General features: G+C 39.3%; 3 protein-coding genes across 6 annotated transcripts; 1 reads left to right on the forward strand and 2 right to left on the reverse strand.

Annotated features, from left to right (window-relative positions):
- Nucleotides 1–235: 235 nt before the first annotated feature.
- On the forward strand, nucleotides 236–7,223 carry best1 (bestrophin 1). 2 transcript variants are annotated; one of them, XM_084734998.1, is made up of 9 exons: nucleotides 236–509; nucleotides 2,306–2,400; nucleotides 2,516–2,749; nucleotides 3,551–3,705; nucleotides 3,829–3,906; nucleotides 4,194–4,346; nucleotides 4,458–4,538; nucleotides 5,111–5,262; nucleotides 5,762–7,223. In XM_084734998.1, the coding sequence occupies exons 1-9, from the start codon at nucleotides 358–360 to the stop codon at nucleotides 6,828–6,830; spliced, it is 2,169 nt and encodes a 722-aa protein (XP_084591124.1). In that variant the 5' UTR covers nucleotides 236–357; the 3' UTR covers nucleotides 6,831–7,223. The 2 variants fall into 2 exon arrangements, with proteins under 2 accessions (XP_084591124.1, XP_084591126.1); XM_084735000.1 differs by lacking the exon at nucleotides 3,829–3,906.
- A 1,087-nt stretch (nucleotides 7,224–8,310) lies between these two features.
- On the reverse strand, nucleotides 8,311–12,026 carry fth1b (ferritin, heavy polypeptide 1b). 3 transcript variants are annotated; one of them, XM_084734614.1, is made up of 5 exons: nucleotides 11,799–12,026; nucleotides 9,955–10,058; nucleotides 9,700–9,846; nucleotides 9,294–9,419; nucleotides 8,311–8,873 (listed from the first exon to the last, which is right to left on the reverse strand). In XM_084734614.1, exons 2-5 carry the CDS (start codon nucleotides 10,054–10,056, stop codon nucleotides 8,703–8,705), a joined length of 546 nt encoding a protein of 181 aa, XP_084590740.1. In that variant the 5' UTR covers nucleotides 10,057–10,058; nucleotides 11,799–12,026; the 3' UTR covers nucleotides 8,311–8,702. The 3 variants fall into 3 exon arrangements, with proteins under 3 accessions (XP_084590740.1, XP_084590741.1, XP_084590742.1); XM_084734615.1 differs by lacking the exon at nucleotides 11,799–12,026 and adding an exon at nucleotides 11,645–11,698; XM_084734616.1 differs by lacking the exon at nucleotides 11,799–12,026 and adding an exon at nucleotides 11,146–11,381.
- A 1,488-nt stretch (nucleotides 12,027–13,514) lies between these two features.
- Nucleotides 13,515–25,647, reverse strand: incenp (inner centromere protein). The gene is made up of 21 exons (XM_084734508.1): nucleotides 25,483–25,647; nucleotides 23,831–23,979; nucleotides 23,595–23,705; nucleotides 22,875–23,479; nucleotides 22,719–22,761; nucleotides 21,852–21,921; nucleotides 21,617–21,740; nucleotides 21,478–21,511; nucleotides 21,227–21,314; nucleotides 20,973–21,113; nucleotides 20,276–20,293; nucleotides 18,526–18,635; nucleotides 18,317–18,437; nucleotides 18,117–18,227; nucleotides 17,525–17,688; nucleotides 17,283–17,418; nucleotides 16,280–16,345; nucleotides 15,907–15,942; nucleotides 15,708–15,770; nucleotides 15,449–15,599; nucleotides 13,515–14,084 (listed from the first exon to the last, which is right to left on the reverse strand). Exons 2-21 carry the CDS (start codon nucleotides 23,968–23,970, stop codon nucleotides 13,909–13,911), a joined length of 2,508 nt encoding a protein of 835 aa, XP_084590634.1. The 5' UTR covers nucleotides 23,971–23,979; nucleotides 25,483–25,647; the 3' UTR covers nucleotides 13,515–13,908.
- Between the last annotated feature and the right edge of the window lie 270 nt (nucleotides 25,648–25,917).

Raw genomic sequence — 25,917 nt, forward strand, 5'->3', positions numbered from 1 at the left:
GCATCTCGAACCACAGCGAGAACCATGGCCAGACGTTTTCAGACTGTGTGGTAAGTAACCACAACTTCACAGCCTTGTGTTTGAGTGGGGAAATTGACCTTTTGGGACTCTCACATGTTGTATTTGTAAAATACTGTAAAATCAGTGTAATTTAGGATCATAAAAACTCTACTTTCTATATAAATCCAAACAAGTAACACCATTGTTTTTATTCTTCTTTATCATTGTAGATATGTGACCAAATTGGCCTTATGAGATCCAGGTTGGTCAGACGAACCCCAGAGAACAACATCACACTGGTTTCCTTCATGTCACGCCACAGTCAACCAGCAAGTTGGCCAAAAAGCAGCAGCAGCAATGACAGTAACGTACTCTCGCAGGGTTGCTGATGCAGGTCTGGGGACCTTCTTTAACCTGCTTCTGCGATGGAAGGGCAGCATCTATAAACTGCTCTACAGAGAGCTCATCATCTTTACTCTTCTCTACTACTTCTTCAGTATTGTTTATAGGTACTTCCTCAGAGGAAACACTGTGAGCTACATTAGTCATGTTTAATGTCCTTCAGCCTGGTCCATATTGGATTTTTGAGGCTGGTACAGATATTTCAGAGTTGTAAAAATATGATAGTGATATTTATTTTTGTTAAAGATCACTTCAGTTTAGTTACTGAGGAATTGTGACAAAGGTTTATTCCACACAAGATATTCTGCAGTTGAAAAACAAACATGTTAGTGCTCTCTGGTGGAGAAACTATGAAATAGAGACACTTTCTCTAAATTACCTCAAACATTTCTTTTGCATTTCTCCGCTCCAGTATCATGTTACTTATTGGCTGACATTTATACAGATACTTATCTATCTTTGATAAGTCAGTATTGGACAATATTAGGCACAGAAGGATTTATCAGCTCTAATTATATAAGGTTTATGAGCATATAAGTATGTTTTCATTGGTGTATAATCACCTGAAAATAAGAATTATTGTGTTTTTATCACCTTAGAATGAGATGTTTATATCTATAGAGGGAACGGTTCCCCTCCCACAGAGGCCACCATGTTTCTACAGTAGCCCAGAACAGACAAACCAAACACTGGCTTTAGATACAGGCTTTTGTGCTTTGAGCAACTTTCATAGGCATTGTAAATTCTCCTGCATGCTTTAGTTTACAGTGACATGAGGTGCAGTCTGCAAACTCACTGCTAGATGCCACTAAATCCTGCACACTGGTCCTTTAAGAGTATTTATTTCCTCAACAAACTTAGCAAGGTTTAGAGCTGGAATCTGGGGGCCACTGTAGGTCTTTGAGGGGCCTTCAGGGGATCCATAGTTTAGGGATTGTAAATTTAACTTTAATTTTTGTTCCTAGAAGTTTTGCCAATAAAACACGTAAACATAACTATAGTAACAAGATAATATCACTGTATCAGTACACCACTTGCAGTTATCTACCCATATGATGAAGTCAAATTTAGGGGTCCTTTACATGAAAAAGTTTCTGAACACCAGGTTTAGTTAGTTACGTATTGCTGGCACCATGACACATGGTTTTCTCAGTTCCTTTTTTATAACAAAAAATGTTGTCATTTTAACAAGATTAATTTCATGTTTAACAAGATTTTGTTCATATATGGTCATATACATATCTGTTTACTCCTAAACACACCTACCAATTTATTTGTCAAGACACAACATTTTTCTTATTTCAGCAACACGTGGAATTTTCTTGTTGGAACAACAGACCAACTTATCTTATAATGAGAAAAAGTTGCTATGTTGTTATTGCAATAAATGTTTCGTGTTTTATGTCAAATCAAGTTAATTTTATTTGCATAGTGCCAAATCATAACAGGACGGTGCTCAGGGCACTTCTCATATAAGGCTGGTCTAGACCGTACTCTTTATATTGTTATTTACAGACACCCACCAAGCACTTGGCAACAGTGGCGAGGAAAACCTTCCTTTTAACAGACAGAAACCTCGAGTAAAACCAGGGCAGGAGGGCATCTGGCCAGTTTTAAAGAGAACTTAGATACTTATATAAATTTTGGCATGTTATAAAAATCAGAAACAAAATATGTGTTAATAACTTGAAAAATAGTGTCTTATAAGGTCAAAAGGATAATCTCAAAACAAGAAACTTTTCACATTATAACATCAAACTGAGCAGATATTATTTTGTAATGGTGAGAGCGATATGTTGCCATATATCCTAAAGCAAAGGTTATGTTAGACCAGAGTCCTTTTCCCGGGGCTTCCCTCCTCGTGTTTTAGTTGTAATTAACTAATGAATATTTCCTTCACCAGGTTTATGTTAAATGATGATCAGAAGAGGCTGTTTGAGAAGCTGGCAATATACTGTGACCGCTATGCAGAGCTCATCCCTGTGTCATTTGTGCTAGGTGAGTTGAGGCTTATTGTTTTTAGATTTCAAGGCTATTGCATCTAAAATTAAATTGTGTCCTTGGAAAACATCACAAGAGGTTGAAATCCAATTCTTGTTCATTTCTTTGCCAGGTTTCTATGTCACACTGGTTGTGTCCCGCTGGTGGGGCCAGTTTGAGAACGTCCCCTGGCCAGACCGCTTGGCAGCATTAGTGGGCGGTCACGTTCGTGGAGCTGACGAGGCCTCCAGGCTGACTCGACGAACCCTGATGCGATACGCCAACCTCTCTGGTGTGCTCATCTACCGCTCTGTCAGCACTGCTGTGTACAAGAGGTTTCCAACCATGGAGCATCTGGTGCAGGCAGGTACGACGTGGCGATGAAACCACCAAAATTCAAGCTGCCACTCATATCACATACATCCACATCCAAAGCTGCTGGCTCTGTTTGCACTATTTAAGGGGTAACTTGGATATTTTTCAACCTGGACCCTATTTTACCATGTTTTTGTATCAAAGTGATGAATGGGGACAACAATTTTTGAAACTGGTCCACTATTGAGCGAAAGCGCTGCAGCTGAAATGAGCTGCAATATAATCCTGAAGGGCAATTGTGCACTGTCAATGTACGTCCTCACATCTGGAGTTTGTATTGCCACTGACAGGCTCAGATTGTCATTTTAAGTGTTTCACAGCATGATGGAAAGGATCCCTACAGTGACAGACCTTTTTGTAAAAGACGAAGATCTTTGTGTAACCAGAAACCGCCAATTTATTGTTCTTGTCAAAGTCACCAGACTCCATTTACAGAAGCAGTACATTTTATTATTGTAAACCACAACTGTCTTGGTTTGTCTTTTTTACTGCTCCAGCAATCACCAACTCTGGTTTGGTCAAAATAAACCCTTAATTCATTGCATTAGATGTGAAAATCTTGGGAGAGGACTGAGAGGGAGGTCAGAGATCAGAGAAGCAGCGGGGAGAAACAGCATGGTGGAACAGTTTCAAAAATTGTTGTTCCCATTAGTCATTTAGACACAAAAACATGAGAAAATAGGGTTCAGTTTGAAAAATATTGAAGTTCCCCTTTAAAAGTCCTGAAGAAACTGTATCAAGGGAATCAACACATCATCATTTATCCTTTCCATGCTGTGTTTGTGCTTCTCAGGTTTAATGACGTCTGAGGAGTTGAGGCACCTGGAGGACTTACCCTCTCCTCACAACAAGTTCTGGGTTCCCTGCATGTGGTTCGTCAGCCTGGCTCTGAGGGCTCGCACCGAAGGTCGAATCAACAACGACGTGGCCCTGACAGCCATTCTCACTGTAGGTCTTCATGTATTATCAGTCTGCAGGACTTAAGAGCCTGAACATCTTCACTTTGTGGCAATTTTTAGAAGCATTTTTAATAAACTGGTTTTGCCTGTCCTGCTTTTTTTCTCTGTTCAGGAGTTGAATAGTTTACGGGCAAAGTGTATGAAGCTGTACGGTTATGACTGGATCAGCCTGCCTCTTGTCTATACTCAGGTTTTGTTGATATGCTGCGCTGGAACTGAAATATAGTAGATGTCTTGATGGTAGCATAAATAACACTACCAATGACAGTGACACTGAGCTAATATTAGGCTACTGGTAATCTGTAAAGACGCAATAATCGTGTACCTGAAAATTATTAACTCAGTTTGATTTCAAGTAGCAGTCTGGCCAAACAAAACGCAATCCAATCACAAAAAAGCAATGCAAACACTTCAGGTCACATTTTCTCAGAAGTAGTTGTAAAACACTTCCTGATTTGACTGATCTCTTTCAACTAGGTGGCGACAGTAGCAGTTTACAGCTTCTTCCTGGCTTGTCTGATTGGTCGTCAGTTCTTGGATCCAGCTCAGGGGTACCCTGGTCATGATATTGACTTCTACCTGCCTGTCTTCACCCTGTTGCAGTTTTTCTTCTATGTTGGTTGGTTGAAGGTGAGGAACAGCAGATTTACTCTGGTCAAACTGATGCTGTTATTAAAATTACACTCATTTTGATCAATTTCTGAGCTGTACCGTGGCTGTCCTTTCTGTTCCTGGTCTCAGGTGGCTGAACAACTCATCAATCCTTTTGGTGAAGATGATGACGACTTTGAAACAAACTGGCTCGTTGATCGTAATTTACAGGTTTGGATCATTGACATATGGACGACATAACAGCTCCCAAATGTTGAAACCATCGTTATCACCCTTTGTTGGCTGGTTGCAGTGTAGGTCATAAGCCCTACCTCCTCTATGTTAGCACAGGGACATATTAGCAGAGGGACATGTGCCAATTAAAAAAAAATCAAAGTATGCTTCAAAAAAACACAACAACAACTCCCTCCCTCCCTCCCCAACTCCTCACAACTCTGCTGTGTGTTCCAGTCTATAAAAAAGTATGAATGCACAAATACTCATACTAGTATTGGATATTGTTCCAGTACTGTGCTCATGTACTCATAAAGACGATGCAGAGTTCAAGGAGTTCCCGTCTAGACACGACCGCTTCCATCTTTGATCACTACTGCTCAGAGTCTGGCTCCAAATGACGCCACCAGGACAAGATAGCAGTGTGTGTATCTGAGATATCATTACTTCATTTTTGTACACAGGGAGGTTGAGACCATTTACATTCAGTGGTTTGGATTCAAACCAAGCCATCAACCGCAGACTGAGACGGTCTTGTTCTGCTTGCTGTGGTTTCTGTTGTCTTCCAGGTGTCCTTGCTGTCTGTGGATGAGATGTACGACAGCCTGCCACTGGTTGAGAGGGATATGTACTGGAATGAGTCTGAACCTCAGCCTCCCTACACTGCTGCCAGTGCTGAACACCGCAAACCCTCCTTCCTGGGCTCAGCTCTGGATATCAGGTTCAGTAATTCCTAAATACGCTAGCTACCCATCCCATAACCATCTAATGCCTTGTCCATCTTGGTAGAGAGATTAGCTTTTATTGGTATCACTGGAACCTCTCTTGCTTCTTTTTAGACTCAGTTTGTCCAGCTTTTTGGAAATTTTAGATTTCTTTAGCTCTTGCTCATATTTTTAGGGGATGTGGAATCCAATTTCATTACTATGCAGATGACAGCCTACTTCCATTCTCCTGCTCACTTCTTTTTCCAAATTCAGTCTTTGTTCTCACACAAATTACTCTCTTGACTTCACTCTTGCCACCTTGAAATCCTGTCTTAAAACACACCTTTCTGAACTGCCATTTTCAGTCTGATTCGATCTCAACCAGAGTTACTGCATAAAAGTATTATTGTATATTTCTGGTATGTTGCTTTTACAATGCCTTGATACTGAGTGCTGAGTGCTTTGAAAAGTGACAATGAATGAAATGCATTATCATTATTTTACCTAAATTAGTGTTCCTAAGGAGGAAATGGAGTTTCAGTCCAATCTGGAGCAAATCAAAGAGCACGAAGAAGCCAACTACTCTACCCCACTGATTGGAGGGCTAGGTCGTCTTCTTGGTGTCCACTCCCCTAACTTTCCTCGCTCCTCACGGGTCCCTCTGCTGCGCCGTCGTCCTGGTGCTCCACTAAGCCGCTTCCCTCTGTACCTGCATCCAGAAGCATCAACTCCGAGTCAAACCCGCCAGCCTTTGAACCCAGAGCGAGATCCAGACTTCTTTACCATGCCCTTGTATGAGAGACCGGGTTTCTACAGCTGCCCACAAACACCCATCCACTGTGTGCCCCCGGCCGTGCCCCGTCCTCGACCTGCACGACGAGTTCAGAATGAGTGGGACCGCAGCTGCAGCTCCCTCGCTCCTCCAATGGTGGGCTCACAGGTGCTGCCACCCGACACCCCCAACCACATCCCCCCACCGCCGTCCTCTGCTTTCCCCTGGCTGAGTGAGGACAGTGAGGGGCAGAGTACCCCAACCTTCTCCTTCCCTGACCCTCCACCTGAACTCTGCCCGATATCTAAACTCAGACCTGGACAGGGCCTGCTGTCCCGCCGCCCTCTACCTCCCCGCCTTACTCTGGACACCCTCCCATCAGCTGACAGCCAGCCCGGACCCCCGAGTGCTCGGGCGGCAGGAAGCGGAGGAGAAAGGGTGTTCTCGTTCACTCCCCCAACTCGCACAGCGGCAGCAAATCCCAGTAATCCCAACAGCAGCTCTACCAGCATTAATGCAACAAGCACCAACAGCGCTAGCACGACGGGAAGTCTCTGCAACGGTACGAGTCACAGTAATTTTAGTAACCATGGGAACTTCAGTGCCAACATGAGGGCAAGCAATGGGGGAACCAACGGCGGGCTGAGCAATAATATGAACACAGTTTCCACTTCAGCATCATCGCAGCAAGAAACCAATCAGCAAAACTCGCCCAACGATTCAGGAATCTCATTGGCTGAAGGGGACCTGCTGGGCGTTTTGGTGGATGGTGGGGTGAACAAGGCAGCAGGAGGGCGGGAGCAGGACTGAGAAAATAAGGTGTGACAGACTGTTTTTGTATCACATCGAAATACTTCATACAAACAGGTACTGATCTATGTTACATCTCCTCTGGAGCCCAACACACAACAGCAAAGTATTTGTTGCAAACACTGAGTTAATCTCCACTTCCTGATAAGCTCTTATAGAACAATTAACCTACTTGTAATGCAAAAAGCACCTTATGAGATTTAACCGTCAACGTGTGAAGGAAAAGTAAAAAATACTCCCTAGCTTCTTCCGTAACTCAGAAAAGATGCCAAAATGTGTCTAAAACAAACTAGTATTTTTTTTAGCATTGTTCCCATCAGTGTACTCTTTCATAAATATTAAATATCATATGTTATGTTTCTTTTGTCATTTTCAATAAAAAACTAAACTTGATTGTTTGTTCATTACTATTTTATTATAGAAGGAAACAATATGTACAATTACAGATACTCATAAGTCATACAGCAGCGAGAAGCAATCTGTACCCCAAAGAAAACACTGATTTAACATTTTCATTCATTTTGACCTGCTTATCCCCATGAGTATGTTCAGATAACATGAAATTTAATTTATAGCAGCTACTGTACAGTAAGCTTATACAGCAACCATGTGCAGTTAATCCATAAATACATGAGCAATGCAACACAAAGCTGATGTGGAAAATATTCAATAAATATATGAAGTAATGTGTGTTGTAATTATGATCTCAGTAGACAATAATCAGATATGTTCTTTTTTTTTTAGAAAATATAGATTAATAAGAACTAATAAGAAAAATGGACAGTGGTAATTTTTTCAATAAAAAATGTAAGAGTATTTGTTAATGAAATATTAATGGAAAATAATGACAGCAAATATTGTCTCTTGACTATAGATTGCAAATAAATGAGGGATCAGTGTGTCTAAAATCAGACAAAGGCTCTGCACACTACATCGATAGTTCCCAGCTATCTATTCCAGTGTGGGAGCTATCAATGCAGTGTGTAGATCCTTTGACTGATTTTTGCCTTCAGGTTGTTTTTTTGATCCAGCACCTGTAAAAGCCTTTTGGATGTACATACCCCACTGCTATTTTTTTTCCTTAGGACAAATGAGTCTATCATTTGTCACTTGGCTTGCTCTTTAAAGTTATATTTCATGTGCAGATTAATTCAAATACTTTGTTCTTTCAAGATGGAAAATTAAGTAAGTTCAATGCAAGCATGGACATGGACAGGTACTAAAATGATGGACAACCTGAATGTTCAGGTTTGAGGACTTTGGTCTCTTTAAACAGCCTCAGGGACAACATCTTCGCAGGAACCATATAGTGTAGAAAAACATGAAAATTTTAGAATAGAAAAAAGAAAGATGGTCAATCAGAAGACAAAGGATCATACTGCATTTGAAAGATGTGGAATGCAATACAACACTCAGAAAATCTGAAAGTATTTTGCAAATTCATATATAAGAATATTACAAACTGAATTCCACATCACTGTATTATAAAAGCCTTTAAGAATTCGATTAGCACAGTCAAACTCCAATACACTTATTGCTCAAAGAGAAGCAAATATTTGAAAAAAAAGAAAAAAAAAAGTATTTCAAATTTCAACTCAGACATTAAACTGTAGTGTTTTAGCCACCATCATTTGAAACACTGAAACATCAGTAAAATATCAAGAAGCACAAACTATAAATTAAAGGTCTGCTCAGACTTTATTTCTAGAAAACATCTCTCAGAGGTCCAGTGCTGTCTATGGCTTTTGCAAAAGTTGCCTTTGATTGTCTGCTAACAAACATAAATAAAGCAGCGATATGTGTGTTACATGCAGTACATGTGTGGGACATAGGTGGGCCGACATGCAGCAGTGAGGAGGATGGTCATCAGCATCACAGTGTAGCTGAACTGCCCTCCTCAGCCATGGTGTGTTTGTCAAACAGGTACTCTGCCATGCCATTCTGAGGGGCTCCCATGTGACGCAAGTTGGAAATCCAGTCAGCAAGCTGCTTGATAGATCTGACCTGCTCATCCAGATAATGTGTTTCTATGAAGTCACACATCTGTGGATAAAAAGGACAGAATGTTATTCTTATTAGACTGTCGGATCCTCCAAATGTCTTTTTTTTCCCTCGTAAGCTGAATGTGCACAACATTCAGCTGCACTCCGGCTCAGTCGTAGCTCTGTCAACATTTCAGTGTCTGTTGGAAACATTTTTTTTAGCAGCCAAGTTTCTAATATAGTCCAGAGTTATTTTTAAACATTTTTTCATGTGCAGTTTGCCGCTCATTTAAAAGACACTGTAGGTGATTCTGGAGAAAGATGAAATGCAGGATTAAAATTAATTTAAAGTTAAATGCAAATAAAGATGGGTTTGCTAGCACTGGCTAGAAGGGCAGCAGATTGTCTCCAGCAGCCATGATGGAGCCGCAGCATGACACAGCCGAATGCTGTGTACATCGGCCTGAAGTCTGTTGCTTACATGTGGGTCATTGTGTTCAGTGGCCATTTTCTGCAGATCCAGCAGGGATTGGTTTACACTTTTCTCCAGCTGCAGGGAACACTCCAAAGCCTCAAGGCCGCTCCCCCACTCATCTCTATCAGGTTTCTATGACAGACATAAATAATTCATGACCATTCATACATATGTACAGATATTATACTTATTTTAGGAAAATAACAGACAAATGAATTCACAATGGCATCATGAATTGGTAGTTGCAGCCCAACTGGTGAACTTAAAAAGTATCATCAAAAGGTCTTTATGGAAGAAGATTTACTTTGTGAATCTCCATAGAAAACAGGTATTGGTCATATTAACTGCCCAAAATTATACTGTTGCACACTGTAACTGTATTAGTTGAGCATTAAAAAATATCCGTACATACCCTGATGTCCTGTAGAAAGATTCTGCCTCCCCGCTTGTTCTGCAGACTCATCAGCTTCTCTGCATGCTCTCGCTCCTCTTTGGATTGAGCGTTAAAGAACTTTGCAAAATTTGGTAGGGCTTTATCATCCCTTTCAAAATAGTATGCCTAAAAAACAACACAAATAAAAAAGAGAAACCCATTTTGTCAAAGAGTTTCAAAGATACAAACAGCACTGAGCTACACACACTGAAAAGATGCAATGCATTTTCTTACCATAGAGAGATAAACATAAGAGGCATAGAGCTCCAGGTTTATCTGTCTGTTGATGGCAGCCTCACAGTCCTGGTGGAAGTTTTGTCTGATTTGTGAACTCATTTCTGTGTAAATTATAATAAAGAATAAAGATACATTTCCATGACATTGTTCTGCAGGTCACATGTAAGGCTGTTTATTATCAGCATGACGCATTATGCAAGTAGCCTATAATAAGAAAAAAACCTTACAGACTTAATAATATGGTTACTTGAACCGAGCTGATGCAGTCTGCGTTGCATCAACCCCATGATCATCTTCCTGGCCACCAGCAAAGGTATATGCACTTTAAAACACAGCTGACACTCTCTGATGATACTTTACCCTACACTATCCCTGCCAGCATCACCTGCCAGCGTGGGAAATTAGCACCAGCCATCAGCCAAATACTGCTAAAATGTTAGATTTCAAACACAATTATTACTATTGAGCGGCTGGTGAAATTGAGCAGATCTGTCAGTGTCTAGTAGATGCTCATTATATTCTATTCTTCTCACAAAATATCAACTTATCATTGAGAAGCATGTTTAACTGAATGCATGGATTTCCAAAAGACAGCACCTTTATGCAAGACATGCAGACCAGTGAATTAAACCAGCGTCCAACACTCAAAGTGTTGGTTCACATAAATCCCCAAAATGCAATTCCTCCCTCTAGTTGTATCCATCCATTCATGTAGTTGAGATTTCTGGCTTGACCCAGATACAATGGAGGTGAATAGAATTTAAAAATAACATTTAACTATTTCAGTTACATGCAACAGCTTCTCTTTTCTTTCAAACAAACAAATTTAGGGCTGCAACTAACAATTATTTTCATTGTCAATTAATCTGGTGATTATTTTCTAGATTAACTGATTCATCCACAACCAAACGATATTCATTTACTGTCACAGAGGAGTCAGGAAACCAGAAAATATTAACATTTAAGAACCTGGAGTCCTTTTGACTTTTTTTTCTTTTGAAAAAACTCTCAAACCGATTAAGAAATTATCAGAATAGTTGTAAATTAATTTGGGACTTGACAACTAGCCTAATCAAGTAAGGTATGGTAAGTTAATTATTCGTTATTGTCCCACTGAGAAATTTGTTTTGGACTAAAATTAATCGGCTCTGAACAAGCTCTAAACAAACTGCCCCGGTACAAACTTACTCCGAGATCTGTGGATTATCCTGATTTTGGGTGCACTGACCCTTTTCAAGACATACCCGCATTCATATCGATCCAGACAACCTGACCTTCACAATGACAACTTCAAACTCACAAAACGTGTTTTTAAGAAACCACTTTTAGCCAAGCCAAATAAAGACCCTTAACTTTTGTCTCCCATTTGCACAGCTAGTTACTAATAGCTAACATCATATGTTACAAAGGCATGGTTAATGGCATGAAGTAGCTGGGTTTCAACTAACGCCTGTTTCTCAATCTAGCGCCAGATGGCTGCGACTGTGACAAACACATTAAGACACATATGATCATTGTTTAGCTAGTTAGCATACATGCTCATGAAAAGAAATGTTAGTTAGATAATAAAATATAGCTAAATTATAAGAAAGCTTGTTAACATGGTGGCAAAACGTAAAATTAAAGGGGCCAGTGGCATTGATTGATAATAATAATGATTTACTTGAAGAAGCCTGTAGGTACTCACCTGGCTAACAAGTTAATTTACGTTACCAACGACCCCTAACGTTGCTACGCGCTGCTAGCAACCAGATCAGCATCAGTTCACCTCAGACACTTCAACGCGGCAGGTGACAGTTTATAAACTGGTGAGCATCAAGCTGTTATGTAACTAAACGTACCTGGTTTGTCGATTTCGGACCTTTCTTAAAAGTATTTAGTTGTGCAGCAGACCAGTATTGACGACGTTAAATTCCCAACGACTTAAGTTAGCGGACTGGCTTACGTTACTTGCTGTCACAGCAAATGCGCACTCTCTGCCAGTCTCACGCTACAGCGGTCGTACCTAGAAGGGACCTCCAGACTTGCGACAGTTCTCGCGAGAGTGATACCTTTAACCCAAACCATGACATTTCCCCATCCCTAACCAAGTGATGTGTTCCCTTAAACTCAAGTAGATCTTAAAAAACGTTGTCACATCATAACCAATAATGGATTTACATAGCGTGCACGATGAAGAAGTAACGTGAAAATCTCGCGAGAGACCCGCATATCAAGGGTTCCACTTGGACACGGCCGGTTAAAGGGGTGGGATAAAATTAACCTTGTTAAACAGACACGTGCTCAGTGCCTTATTTTTGTCCCTTATTATGATCATAAGCAGAGTGTAAAATATTCGGTGCTATCCGGAGGTCCCTCTGCCTTGTGCCCCTGTATTATGCTAAAGTCTTACACAGATTTGATCAATAATATACATTTTAGTCTGTATTTGTTTAACTATAAAACCATGATGCAGAAGCAGGAAAAAAAAAAATCCACTGCTTTTGAGGTTGTTTTCTAAACTATACAACATTTGGACCATTTGCAGCAGCGCCATCCATGAAAGAAGTCTTTATCAGAAATAACCCAGTATTCAATGGCGGTATACGAAGTAACTCCTCAATATGTTGGTATTCACATTTTTGAATTTGCAATTTGGATACTGAACACTGGGCATAGTAAGCTTTTAAAAATATGTTTTCGTGGTAAGAGATGTAATTTTTAAAAAATAAAAAAATCGAGAGACCCCACAAAATGTTGCCCCCCCCCCCCCCCCCCATATTTCACACCATCATAATATTTATATAGTTAATCAGAGATAAGTACTTCTATTGGAAATGACTACACTACACTAAACACAAACCTTTATTCTTCCAGTTTTACCACAGATGTTAAGAAGTAAAGTTAATTCTTGACCTTAGAAACAGGTCACAAAACAATCTTCTGATGTTTAAATTTCCATTTTCCGGAGCTCTTGGTATTCATGCTGGTAAATGACTGCTGGGTGACTTAGGATCATCTTAAAGCAGCTTCACATGCCACAGCAGGAAAAGCACAGGTATAAATAATATCAATGGCCACATTCTACTCAAGTGTCACAGATCAAGGGATTAGTGTATGCTGCCTCTATGTTACGGCTTGCTGATATAGCTAAATGGGACTCAGCTATGATTAATGTTGGCTCAGTATGTTTTTTTTTTTAAATGGCAAGTCAAAATGTCTGACATGAAAAAACCCTACTGGTATATGAAGACATGATGAACACAAGTTGGTTAGAATAAATTAATTTGAGTTAGGTTTTTTCAAAGGCCATGCACACCCATGCTGCATCCACATGTGACTTTGTTTTTGACTCATTGGTGTTGCCCAGTGACATAATAGTTCTCATCAAAGCTCCACCACCTTAAACCTGAGCAGAGGTCAAATCTGCCAACATAACTGAAAACTGTGTGCAGGGCACATACATTGCCCCTGCAGGCCGGAGTTGTTGCTGGCTGACTTCAGGCTACAACAAGCATTCATTTTTCTTAGATATCACATTTTATCAAATCCAATCAAGAGTTGCAACCTACACAATATTCTGGCAAAATCACCCACTTTAATGTACTTGAATAAATCCCAAACATGGGAATTCTACTATCATTTACAGTCAGTACACACATTTATACAAATGAAAGTTATTTACTGATCATTTAGCAAAAACTTTCACGTCCCACTGGGTTAAAACACATACCCATTTCAAGTTCAAGCATGAAGCATCAATTCCATCACTTATGTATCACTTAAAACCATGATATTTTACAAACTAGTAACAATATATCTAAAAGGATGCCTAAAACCATAAACAAATTTAATATTGGGGGAAAAACATCAAGAAAAGACAAGTTACTTTATTGGAAACAGACTTTAAAACAAACAAACAAAAAAAAAGAACTTTATACAGTAATGTATATCTGTATCAGTGTACAGACTTTACTTGAATCCACCTGGTGGCGAGTGCCACACAGCAGAGCTGGTGCGCTTAAAATAGCGAGGCTTGCTCTTGTAAAAGATGTTCTCCAGTTTGAGTGGTTCAATTTTTCCAAAGAATGAATCCAAATCAGGAGGCTTGAAGTACTGCTTCTGAATGTGCTTCTGCAGATTGTGACCTGGGAGAGGGATATAATTAAACACAACATTTTCATTTAAGACCACACAACATAAGAAATCATACTGAGATACTAGGGAAACCCCAAACAGGTCTGGTAAAACTAACAGGCATGTAACATTCAAAATTATGTATATGGGATGTTTAATTTGGAATAAATCACAATATTACAACTGACTGTTTACTAAACTCTGTACCCCTTTATTTACTATTGCTACAGTCACCAAGCTTTCTGTTATCACCAACTGTCACTTCACCCATCTGAAATGACAACTGTTGGTGTAAGATTTTATCAGCTAGCTATCAACTAGCTAGGTAAAACTGCTTCTGCAAGGAACTTTGATATAATGTTGATTTGGGTGAAGCCTGTGGACAAAAGCAGTAGTCCTGCTATCATACCCATAAAATATAATGGCAAAAATAAGAAAAAAACTCCTCCTGTTTCTTTTTAACTTGCTACTGTACTACTCGCTGTAATTTTGCCAGGAAAAATGTAAACATAGGCTCTCTTGGTCTGCATGGTGTACACCGCATCATGTGATTTCAAATAGAATTAGAAGAAGTATTTAGAAATAGCCACTTCTTTTTGATGCTTGTTTGCTTATGAAAAAGTCTTAATCTAATACAGATGCTTCTATACAAACTACATAAACTACAAAATCCATTTTATTATGTTTAAGCTTGCTCCACAAATTTATTGAAAAGCTGTTCTGAGTTGACTATTAATGTTTACAGCTGATTCAGTTTAAAACTTGAATATGTGCTTGATGGCTACATACATGATGTCCTGCTAAAATGACAGAGCTAAAGAAAGCTACATGCCCCCAACAAAAACTCAACATTCTCACTGTTTTATAATCCATCAAGATGTGGAAATAAGGAAGTGTTGTTTTTGTATTATAGTGTAGAGCTAGTTAGTCCTAGTATAAGTAACCTAAGGAAAAAAGGAAGGATCACTGTATAGCTAACAAACCTGATTATATTTTGAACAGTGTTTTCACTGTTAATGTTACGACAGAAAAGTATTTCAGGATGAAGACTAACGGTGAACTATCGCTTTAAGCCTTACTCATCACACTTGTGGTCCCGTGTTTTTTCTTGCAGAAAGGCTAAAATAAACCGCTGTACTACTGTCCCATGTACATCACTTCTGCAAGTGGAGAAATCCTAACATCTGCACACGTGTTGTCACTAGTTCTGGTTGCTGAGCTATGATTGGCAAACAGTCAATTTTAACCTTGTGCTATTATGAAAAACAAATTACTGAGTTGGATTCAGACAAACAGTAACATTAAAGCAGTTCAGGTATACTGAAAAGACTGAATGTCACCACAATAAATGATAACAATAGGAAATCATGCTCACCCTCGGCCCAGGACGGAATAGGTTTCCTCGGTGCAGACTCATCATCAGTAGAGTCGTCACTGTTTTGGTCCATCCCATAATCTTCAGCACTCTTGGGCAATAAAGGTTTGTTTCCACCCTTTGGAGTGAGTGCGTATGACTGTGGTGATTGCTGCGGAGAACAATAAAACTCATTATAAAGCTTTCCTTTGATGAGAAATTATTTCTGTTTTAAGATAAAAATTGGTTAAATATGCCAGAAAGCTTTATTTAAATTTACCTCAATATCCACCGTCACATTGAGGCCACCACCTTTTCCTACAGGTGTGTTCATTACAGAGCGCTGCAAAGAATAAGAAGCAAATGGTAAATATGTGTTTCACCACTGCTTAAAGGTGTGTAAATGACCAAAAAACAGGTCACAAACCATAAAAAAAAAAAAAAAACGATTTTCAGAGCGACAATGTTGAGATTCTTACCTCCATATCTATAGTCACATTCAGGGCAGGAACAGCCTTGGGGAAGTAAAGACATATATTTAGCTCCACAAAGTCAGTTGTTACACTGTTGTGCACTCTAAAGAGTCAATCCACCCAAATGTTGATCGACAGAAAACACTAACAACATCTTTAGAGGGACTATTTTAAAGTGTTCAAGAGCAAAGTCTGTGAATAATATAGCTAAATAAACAAACCCTGAACTATCTGCATGACTATATAAAAGTGATGAAATATTTTTTTTAATTTAGGTGACCCTCCCCTTTAAACTAAGATTAATTCAAATCAACTTTTGCTCATACTCAACTACGCAAAGTGTACCTTAACTAAGTATGATTTACCCCTGCTGGTTTACCTGTTTCTGAGCAGCCTGTTTGGCAGCAGCCTCCCTCTCCTTTGCAGCTAATCTCTGCTGCTCCTCCTGGTGGGAGAAAAAGCACATGAATGACCGGAAAGAAATCCTAATGTATTCACTTTATAACAAGAGAGCACTACTTATCCAAAGACTTGTTCCATGGAGCTAAACATGGACATGGTGACAGTTATATAGAGGTCATTGGAGAAAAAAAAAAGTTAAAACTGGATCACAGTTTAAATTAGAGGTAAATAAATAAATAGAGGTCATTGGGAAATTTATTCAAACTACTTTCCTTAAACTGTAAAAGCTCTGGTTATTTAACAGGATTTCTGCAGGATTCACCAAGTTGAATTAAAGACATTATTAATACCATATTAACCAATGAACAATTTATGTTTTTACTAAAAGCAGCACTTTCCCTTATTAGACAGTGAGTTTCCTAGCTACTGCATCAGCAGTAGGAACAGTGTTTGTTGCAGGTCTCATGGTGATGACTCAAACTCCACCAAAAAAGGGGGTTAAACAGCATCCAGCACAATTTACACTCACAACAATCCCACTCTCACTTTATAGGTGTGTAACGTCATCCAAGAGCCCACAATCAGGTACAAAAACATTTTACAACTAACAATTATTGCCTAAGAGAATACATTAAAGACTTTTGTCATTTAAATACCTTCTTAAGACATTCTGGAAGAAACTGAATGCAGTGGTTTAAAACTTTCTATGACCTGCAGATAACCTAAATTAAGTCTTTTTTGCTGTGTTTTCCCCCCTTTTTAAAGCCCTTTATCATCTACAACAGCTGCGGTCTCAGCATCATCTTTTGCGTAACATCTAAATACATGTCATGTTTTTTCTAGGAGACCTGTTGGTTCGTTGGTGGTTGACAGCACAATTTTGAGTAACTGTTTTGTCCTGATCTGTGTACACTACACACAGTGTTCTAACCATCTAGAAATCTGTCATACCATTTTGATTCCAAATTTTGATTTCTTACCAGTTTTCTTTTTTCCTCAAGAGCCTTTCTCCTCTCCTCAAGCTCTCTCCTCTCTTGCTCTCTCCTCTCTTTCTCTCTTGCAGCTCTCTCCACTTCACGCTGCAGAGCGAGAGCTTTTTCTTTTTCCACTCGCATCCTGAAAAGACACCAGTCAGTAAACTAACATTTTCTCCTCGCCTTCATTAATTTAATACATATTTGTACAATTATTCTGCTTTGTTCATAAAGTAATCATTACTGACCTTTCAGCAGCAGCTAGTCGTTCTTTCTCCAGCTCTCTCTCTCTCTCACGTTCCTGCTCTCTCTTCAGCTCCAGCGCTCTGCGAGCTTCAGCCAGCTTACGAGCTCGCTCCTCCTCCTCAGCCTTCTTCTTGGCCAGTAACTCCTGCTGCCGCTTCTCTTCCTCCTTAAGTTCAAAACAAAACAATGTAAGAAAAGCCTGATAGCAACATGTAATTAAGTCACTAAAACCTTTTTTCTACATGACACGAGATGAAAAATTTGGATGTTGGCGATATAGCACCGATGAACAGAATTATTGGAAGAAATGTGTGTAAAAATGACTCGTCAGTTGGTCAGATTACATTAAACATGGAAACCCTTAAAAGAACTTTGCTGTACTTGTTTAAAGTTTAAGGCTCTAAGTTCTTGAGGAAATGTGTAATGGCTTATCAGAGTTATTGTGCACAATGAATGAATGGAGAGTACTCTGGAATAGTCTGTAATCAGCAGAACAGTTCTTTGCAGCGGCAGAGAATTGATACATGTAATTAAGGCTGTAAACTAAGCTCAGCAACAGGAATGACTACATACAATAAAAGAGCATCATCTTACTTGTTGTTGAATCTTCTTCCTTTTAGCTTCTTCCTCCAGCTTCTTTTTCAGCTCCAGCTCCTCCTGGCGTTTAATGGCAACCTTCTTCTTGGCCTTCTCCTCTGCCAGACGCTGCAGGAAGAGGCACAACATCAAAGATGAGACAAAAAGGGGTGAGTCTGTTTTTAAGTGAACATACAGATTCAGAGTGTGTTAAATACCTTATCGTTTTTCTCCTCAATCTGAGCCATTTTTTGCTCAATCTTCTTTTTCTTTTCTTCCTCCTTCTGCTCTTCTTTTACTTTGGCTTCAAACACTCTTCTTAGCCTCTCATCCCTCTTCCTGGAACAAAGTTTAAAAGTTAGAAAGGAAAGAAAAAATAAATTACTAAACTGTACAGTTAGAGTGTGTAAAGAGGCCGTGTGTTAACCTTTTAAGTTCGTCCTGTTTCTTTTTCTTCTCCTCCTCCATTTTCTTCATTCGTTCCTCCTCTTGCTCCTGCTTCTTTTTAAGTGCTTCCAGTTTGACACGCTCTTTTGTCTGAGAAAAGAAAAAAGAAATGAAGGATTTAGGAAACTTATGGTGTCATTTATCAGCCAAGTCTAACACATTACAATAGGTGGCAAAAATCAAAAGCACCCAAAGTAGCAGGTGGAGTGTATTCACATGGAAAAAGATCACCATATTCAGACAGATGAAGCAAAAATCCACCCTTACAGACTTTTGTATTTCCATCAAATTTGTTCTCACACTGCTGAACTATAGATGTGGACAACTTCAACAGACTGTGTGAGTGCAGAGACTGACATTGCTGGAAGCCAAAAAGCTTCTGCTAAAATACAACAAAACTATAAACTTACAGCCAGTTTTCAGGCTTCACCTCTCAAAAATGAAAAGCAATAAAATAGATCTAGTCTCTCCTCAAATATCAGATATCACCCAGCAAAACCTGGCTCCTGTCATGTCTAAAGCATCTAATGTTTAAATAATTTATCCAACAGACACAAAACGAGAAATAGTCAACCAGAAGATCACTACGAACAACAAGAGTAGCTGAATGCCATTTGGTTAAAAGAACAAGTTGCTCTTAAACACAATACAGAATCCAAAGAGGGGACAACAAAAACACTAGTGTAATCTCCTCAACCTGTAAATCTTAATCCACTGACACACTGACCAGTTTTATGCACAATGTAAATAGTGACATGGCTTCTGGTTAAGATGGATTTTTACTTCAAATTCTTCTTCTGATCAAGTTATGTTTCAAAGGCAACAAACAGTGAGTTTGGGTTACCAAAGCCATTTTAGGTGGTGTGAAGGAATGTTAGATTAAAGGATTGCAAAGGATGAGCATTAGTGAAAACTGTGGGATGAGAGACACCATCAACTAACTAGTGCAGTTTGGGATGCTGAAATACAGTAGCCCATTTCACCAGCTGACCCTGTAAAACTTGAGGGCTCAATTATCTTGATAAGGTTTTGGTCATTTAGATGCATGTCTGTATCTGCCTTAAACAACATTAGAGCCGTAGCCCAGTATGGCACTATAGGGAATATACTGGTATCCATGCATATGTTTACAGATATGAACTGATATGAAAACTATTTATAAAACATACAATACAGAAAACAATACTTGTGGTCATTTAGATTCAGCATAATGGGGAACATTTATGAGGATAAGTGAAGCTCCAAGGCAGGTGTAAATACTGAGAAGCTGCTTCTCGTTTTACAACCTGCCCCTAATGAACTGACAATATTCACATTTTCAGCAATTGACTGATACTGGACAGTACTGACATTTATTTAGCAATTAATATATATTTATTCTTTTCTCTGTGTACCATTCTATAATTGTTTGGCATATGTATTTGTTACAATTTTAACATGTTAAATGAAATTAAATGTATAATAGTCGAGAATAAAATTATTTGGTTAAGAAAATGGCCTTCTGAGGTACCTTTCCAATGTCATTTAGATGCACAATCCACATAAAAGTCTTTTATTCTAGCTCAAAGATATATCAGCTGCCATATCAGTAATCTGTGAAATGGAAGTATGAAAGGGACTTGTCTAAGGTGTGCGGCAGATAAGAAGGCATTTAATCATGCTGCTAAATGGGATATTAGACACCACCAAATGCCCACAAACAACATACAGTGCTTCAGCAACACACTTACCACTATACCAGTGCTCAACTGGGGAGGGGAGAAAAAAAAAACATCTAAATAAGAGAACCACATAATTTTGATAGCTCAACAAAAACGTGAGCAACAGCACTGTTTAAAATTTAAGGACATGCACTCCTCACTCTCAAAGAATCTGGTTTTAGAGATGTACACAACAGCAATAACTCTCATGAAGAGTTGTGCAGATAGTTACAACACTGTTTACTTTGAATTCACTGCAATGTCAATTTTGGACCAGTGGAGTTTAAAACCTAATTACAAATGTCTCATGCTGATCCATTTTTAAATGGGCCGTATCATCTAAAATGAAGCAGATTAGACCCTGTCAGGGTGCCCCTATAGCTCAGGTGGTAGAGTGTGCACCCCATGTACTGAGGTTATCAGCCCCCTGAAGTGGCCACTGGCCCGTCTCCTGACTGTGGCCCATTTGCTGCGTGTCATCTCCTCTCTCCCTCCCTCTCCCCACTTTTCCTGTCATATCTTAAGCTGTCACTGTCAAAATAAAGGCAAAAGCCCAAAAAATAATCTTAAAACAAACAAATCAACATCAGACCCTTTCTTTATGGCCCTCTGCAATGTTTTCTCTACTTCAGCCTGCTGTGCTTCATCACAGTCAGGCTCTACAGTGTGAACATTTCACAGCATGACAATGTTGTTGTTTTCCAGTAAGTCCAAGTGTACAACTTACCTTAGGGTCAATCCTCAGAGGAGTGGTGTGTTTAATGAAAGACTTGATAACCCCGGTCCGGCCAAGGGTATTTGGAGTCATCATCAGCATCTGATTCTTCTGCACAGTGTGGAGGAAAGATTTCATGTGGGGTTTGATTGCCTATTCATAACAAAGGAGAATAAATTTATTTAGAAACCCATTCATTGTTGTTATTCATACATGCCCCTACTTTCCATTTCTCAAAACGTTTCTTAAAGATTTTTGTGTCTTACACTTTTACTTTTCTTTGGAGAAGAGAACCTCTTTGTGGGACTTTCCTCTACAGCATCTGGTGCTTTGCGTTTGGTACTCTGGCGCGACCTAAAGACACAGAAATAAGATTTTTTTTTTTAATGATACAACACAGAGTTTAATGAACAGTCTTAACAAGTTTAATAGGTCCTTTAATGTCATAGCAGGCATCAAAATGTTCAGCAACCTCCCATCTGTCATTTAAGGCAACACACATGCAGCAAGCACTCACCTCCGAGCTGACTGGGAAGTCTGTTGCTTCTCAACTAAAACACAAGCACAAGCATGTATTTAGCACCTACAAGTGGCATTTTGGCACAAAACAGTTTACAGTCAAGAAGAAATAGTGACTAAAATCTTAGTTCTTATACCCGTTTTCTTGTTGGGAGTGCTCATTTTTTGCTCAGTGGAATACAGTGACGGGGGCGCCAGTGTGGGAGAGTGTGCAGCCACAGATCGAGTAACACGTCCAATAGATGGATGTACACGCTGGATCTGCATTTATTTGATAGACACAATAGAAATAAAAACATCAGCTGATCAATGACCTAACTACAAACTCTAATTTCAGGTTGTCACTTTTAATTAACAAAGATGTGTTCATACCTCTGGAGTTTCCATAATTTCTTCAGCTGAAACATTATCTTCTGTGTCAGCGGCTGCAGCTTCTGGCACACTGTAGCAGTGAATACATTAATGTGGGTGAAAAAAACACTTGAGGGGACTGTAAAGCAACAAGACGTGTTCGTTTGTCACACAACACAAACATGTCACACAACTAAGCATATAAAATCAAGTCTCAACATCATGCAAAAAGTTGGCAGTTTTCTCTGCTCTGAAACACTGAGGGTGTGTCTGCTCCGCTGCTTCAGTGTGAAACAACACGACTACCTGAAAACGACCTAGCAGATTTACTGAACATGTCCAGACATGTTTGAGCTCGAGGACACTGACAGCATCCTATTTTTTTTCCTTCTGTGTTGGGTTGTTGGAACTGAAATAAGCTGAAGTGAACTGCTGAAACTGATTTTGACTGAGAGTCGCTGAATTACATTCATAACTGAACATTAGGGAAGGGAAGGCAGTGTCATTTCTGTGTTTGTTTTGGGTCTTATATAGTATTGGGGGCCTTGGCTCTGGCACATCACCAAGCTATGTTTCAGGTCCACCCAAAAAATCCTGAACAACAGTTTAATGGTCTAATTACACAGTTCAGTACTGCATAGTTCTCAGTGTTTTCACATAATTTCAGCAACTATTTTCCAACATGTATAATATGTTTAGAAGAAAAACTCCCCTTTTCCTTTACACAGACTTTAAAATAAGGAACTCTAAATTCATGTCCAGTCAGATGTGGCTAAATGTAAGTTCTGTAGACAAATCTAAATTCTACATCCAAACATTACATTTCTCTTTGCCATTAAGACATTAACATATTCATCAACACAAAAAAACATTTTAGTCATTACTCACTTCTCTTTCTCCTCTTCTTCTAAAGAGTCCATGCAAGAGTCTTCTATAATCAGAAAAAAAAAAACAGACAAATATAATATACAGATTAATGAGGAACAAAGTGTGGATATATTTTGCATTTTATGTAAGTATGAATTAAAAAGTTTAATTTCTCACCATCAGTGTTGTTAGTCATGCGTGCAGCCTTCCTCTTAAGCATGGAGCGGCGTGAGGCGCGGCGAACAGACTCCTGTGTCATGCTGTGCCGCAGACCAGCCAGTGAGTGACGTAGCTTGAGGGAGCACCGCACAGAGCTCCGCCGTGGGCCTTGAGCTGCACCAGCTATTGCGATCTTAGCAGCTGTTCGACCAGGAGAAGGCTCTGGTTTTTGAGCAAGCTCAGCAGACAGGCGGTCCACTTCAGAGATGCTGACAACAACTTCAGGTGAGGGTATCTTCGGTAGTGACTGCACAGTGCTACACGTATCGTCCGGCTTGACTTCTGCATTGTCCACCATGTTATTTTTGTCTATCTCTTGCTCCTCCACCAGCTCTGGCTTCTTGTTCTCCACCTCCTCAGTTTCACAGCTGTCCTGAGGTAACTGGCTCACATCCTCTGCCACCTCAGCCTTGGTTTGTTTGTTTTTGCGGGTGGTGCGTTTAGGCTGTGTGGTGGTGCTGGCTTCAGAAACAGGAGCCTCTGGAATGGTCTCCTCTTCAGTGATGAAGTTCAGCGATTGGACGGAGGAGCCATGAAGGTTGCTACGCTTTCCCTTTGAAAATCTGGTGAGGAAAGAAAATTTTACTTAGATTTACAAAATACACATGTTTAAATTGCTCACTGTTGAAGAAATTAGAAAATTTAGACTTTGCTAAATTAGTCATGAAGGCAACAAACCTTCGCCTGGCTTGATTTTCTTCCTGACGCCCCAAAGACACACGCTTCCTGCGACTATTCTTTTTTTGTGATGGTGTTTTTGGCATCAATTCTGGTTCAGTGTTAAAATCCCTGAAATATAAAAAATCATTAGTATGTAGTAGACAATTCTAGAGAAGGGCCCCAGAAAAATGTGTGAAAGGAACAAGAGAGAAGATTTACTAAAAACTGTGTTTATGACACTTCTTCGAGTTTACCTTGAGAACATGCGGTTAGCTTCTTGTTGGATCTCCTCAAGCCAAACCATGTGCACATTATCAATGTCATTGATGAATTCTTGTGCTTTGGCATCGAACATTTGCATGAGGGATCGCACAGATGACCGTACGGAGTTCATCTTGGCGACCTGAAGGAAAGATTGCACTGTTAAAATCAGGCCAAGCTGGAAGATGGGAAGAAATAAACTGCTGACCATCAATCTGGAAAATACATCAATAACTAACAGGCATGTAAATCAAGTTTCATCATGATATGACATAATGATACAAGACAATATCATCTGCTCATTTAACACAATTAATTACAAAATATGCTGCCAGTCCTTTTTTCTAATTTTGGTCACAAGGGGAAAAAAAACACATAAATAATTACCAGTCATTGTAACTGATTAACTCTAGTAATGTTTACTTTAAATTCACTCTGCCAACACATAAGAAAAATGCTTAACAAGCAACACATTTTACAAAGGTGTAAAACATTTCATAGAAATATATGTGCCATGAGAAAATAAGGGCATATCTTAAAGATGATGATAAGGATCACTGTTTTCACTTTGCATAAATGATACTGGATAACTGAATTTATATATCAATAGATCATTACACCACGAATAACTGAAAACTTTGATTCCAGCAGGTATTCTACCACCATGACTGCACTCCATACACAAAACCTTGACTACTGTAGCCATTGCTGACAAGGCAAAAGGCATCTACCAGGACAAATTTGCGGGGGAAAAGCTTGTTTTTTAATCTGAATCACCAAAACAGTATGTTTACTATTAATCCTTTACATATATGAAAGCTGTATCTATCATTATAGCCACACTGTACAAATTTTATCTAATATAACATCACATTGTCACAGTCAGTTGACCTATACACATATGGACCCTTTGTATAAGCCACATCCCTTTAAAGGTTAAGTGTAACGAAATTAACCATGCTACAACATCACTCTCACATACAAACTCCCAATAAGTCACACCCAATTCAAAATTAAATGTTGCCTTAACCCTTTTTATATTTCACCTTGTGAAGGGAGCCATCTGCCTGTGTAGAACTCTTACCATCACCACAAACAACAAACTAACCAGTAATGTTTTTATCTTATTTTTAGTCTTGTATTGCCAGATTCAGGTTCATGTCATTGTCTTAGGAAGTATGATCAGTGCATGCGCAGTGCGTTTAATTTTCGCGGACGGATTGCTGCTGTGGGATGTACAGTGGCTATTTAATAACAATGTGGTCGACAACAACATAACGTTAGTCGTTTTCATCTCACAGAAGCACTGGCACATTATGTAACACTAAAAACAGAGTGCATCAAAATCAATCTTACATAGAGACAAGGCTTAACAACATTAACTAACGTTACCCAGGAAACACGTTAGCTTAGCTCAAATGCTGTCGACAAACATGCGGCACCAAACAATCAAATAAATAAATAAAGTACTACCACTAAACTGTGATATATGCTATTTAGGATACGATAATTAACTTGACAGAGATGTCGATAACGTTTTACCAATAACTGCTCTTATTTTGATGTCGTAGGATTATGCTAGTCAGCTAACGTTTATTTAGCTAACGTTTATATTGTTTTTAACGTCAAAAATAATTAGCCTTACCTTTGTTATCCGTTTCTAAAATAGGAATCCGATGCTCGTTACTCCGCTAATTTTAAAAGCTAGCCTAAATCAATCGCATATTAAAAAAATAAAGATGTCCCACTTTCCTTTACATCTCATATGTAAACTCTTTCCAGAGTGAATGATCCGGGACGGTAACTGCAAACCTCCCCGCTGAAACCGTTTAACTTGTTCAAAATTTCAGCAGCCAATCCCGACGCGAGGCTTAGTGACGTTACAGAAGAGTTGTTTGATTTGGTTTATGGGAAGATCCGCATGGGCGGACTCCGCCTTTTAATAGCGTAGAGTGCGAAACCTGTCGTCAAGTGAATACAAATCGAGCACCACCAACGGAAGCTCAGGGCGGAGTTACAGCGGTTCCCAGATTTAAATCAACCAATTGATGTTTGGCAGGATTTCCTTCTCCTCCGCCCC

This window comes from Lutjanus erythropterus, chromosome 13 (genome assembly GCF_056507025.1).
Source record: "Lutjanus erythropterus isolate fLutEry1 chromosome 13, fLutEry1.hap2, whole genome shotgun sequence".
NCBI classification, from domain to species: Eukaryota; Metazoa; Chordata; class Actinopteri; order Lutjaniformes; family Lutjanidae; genus Lutjanus; species Lutjanus erythropterus.

Coding starts and splice junctions, on each gene's coding strand:
- best1 (XM_084734998.1), top strand. CDS start 358: ATGACAGTAACGTACTCTCGCAGGGTTGCTGATGCAGGTCTGGGGACC. Junction 3,907..4,193: donor TGCCTCTTGTCTATACTCAG/GTTTTGTTGATA, acceptor TCTTTCAACTAG/GTGGCGACAGTAGCAGTTTA. Junction 4,539..5,110: donor TCGTTGATCGTAATTTACAG/GTTTGGATCATT, acceptor GTTGTCTTCCAG/GTGTCCTTGCTGTCTGTGGA.
- fth1b (XM_084734614.1), bottom strand. CDS start 10,056: ATGAGTTCACAAATCAGACAAAACTTCCACCAGGACTGTGAGGCTGCC. Junction 9,847..9,954: donor CTTATGTTTATCTCTCTATG/GTAAGAAAATGC, acceptor GTTGTTTTTTAG/GCATACTATTTTGAAAGGGA. Junction 9,420..9,699: donor TCTTTCTACAGGACATCAGG/GTATGTACGGAT, acceptor TGTCTGTCATAG/AAACCTGATAGAGATGAGTG.
- incenp (XM_084734508.1), bottom strand. CDS start 23,970: ATGAACTCCGTACGGTCATCTGTGCGATCCCTCATGCAAATGTTCGAT. Junction 23,706..23,830: donor GCTAACCGCATGTTCTCAAG/GTAAACTCGAAG, acceptor TTTATATTTCAG/GGATTTTAACACTGAACCAG. Junction 14,085..15,448: donor TATTCCGTCCTGGGCCGAGG/GTGAGCATGATT, acceptor TCCCTCTCCCAG/GTCACAATCTGCAGAAGCAC.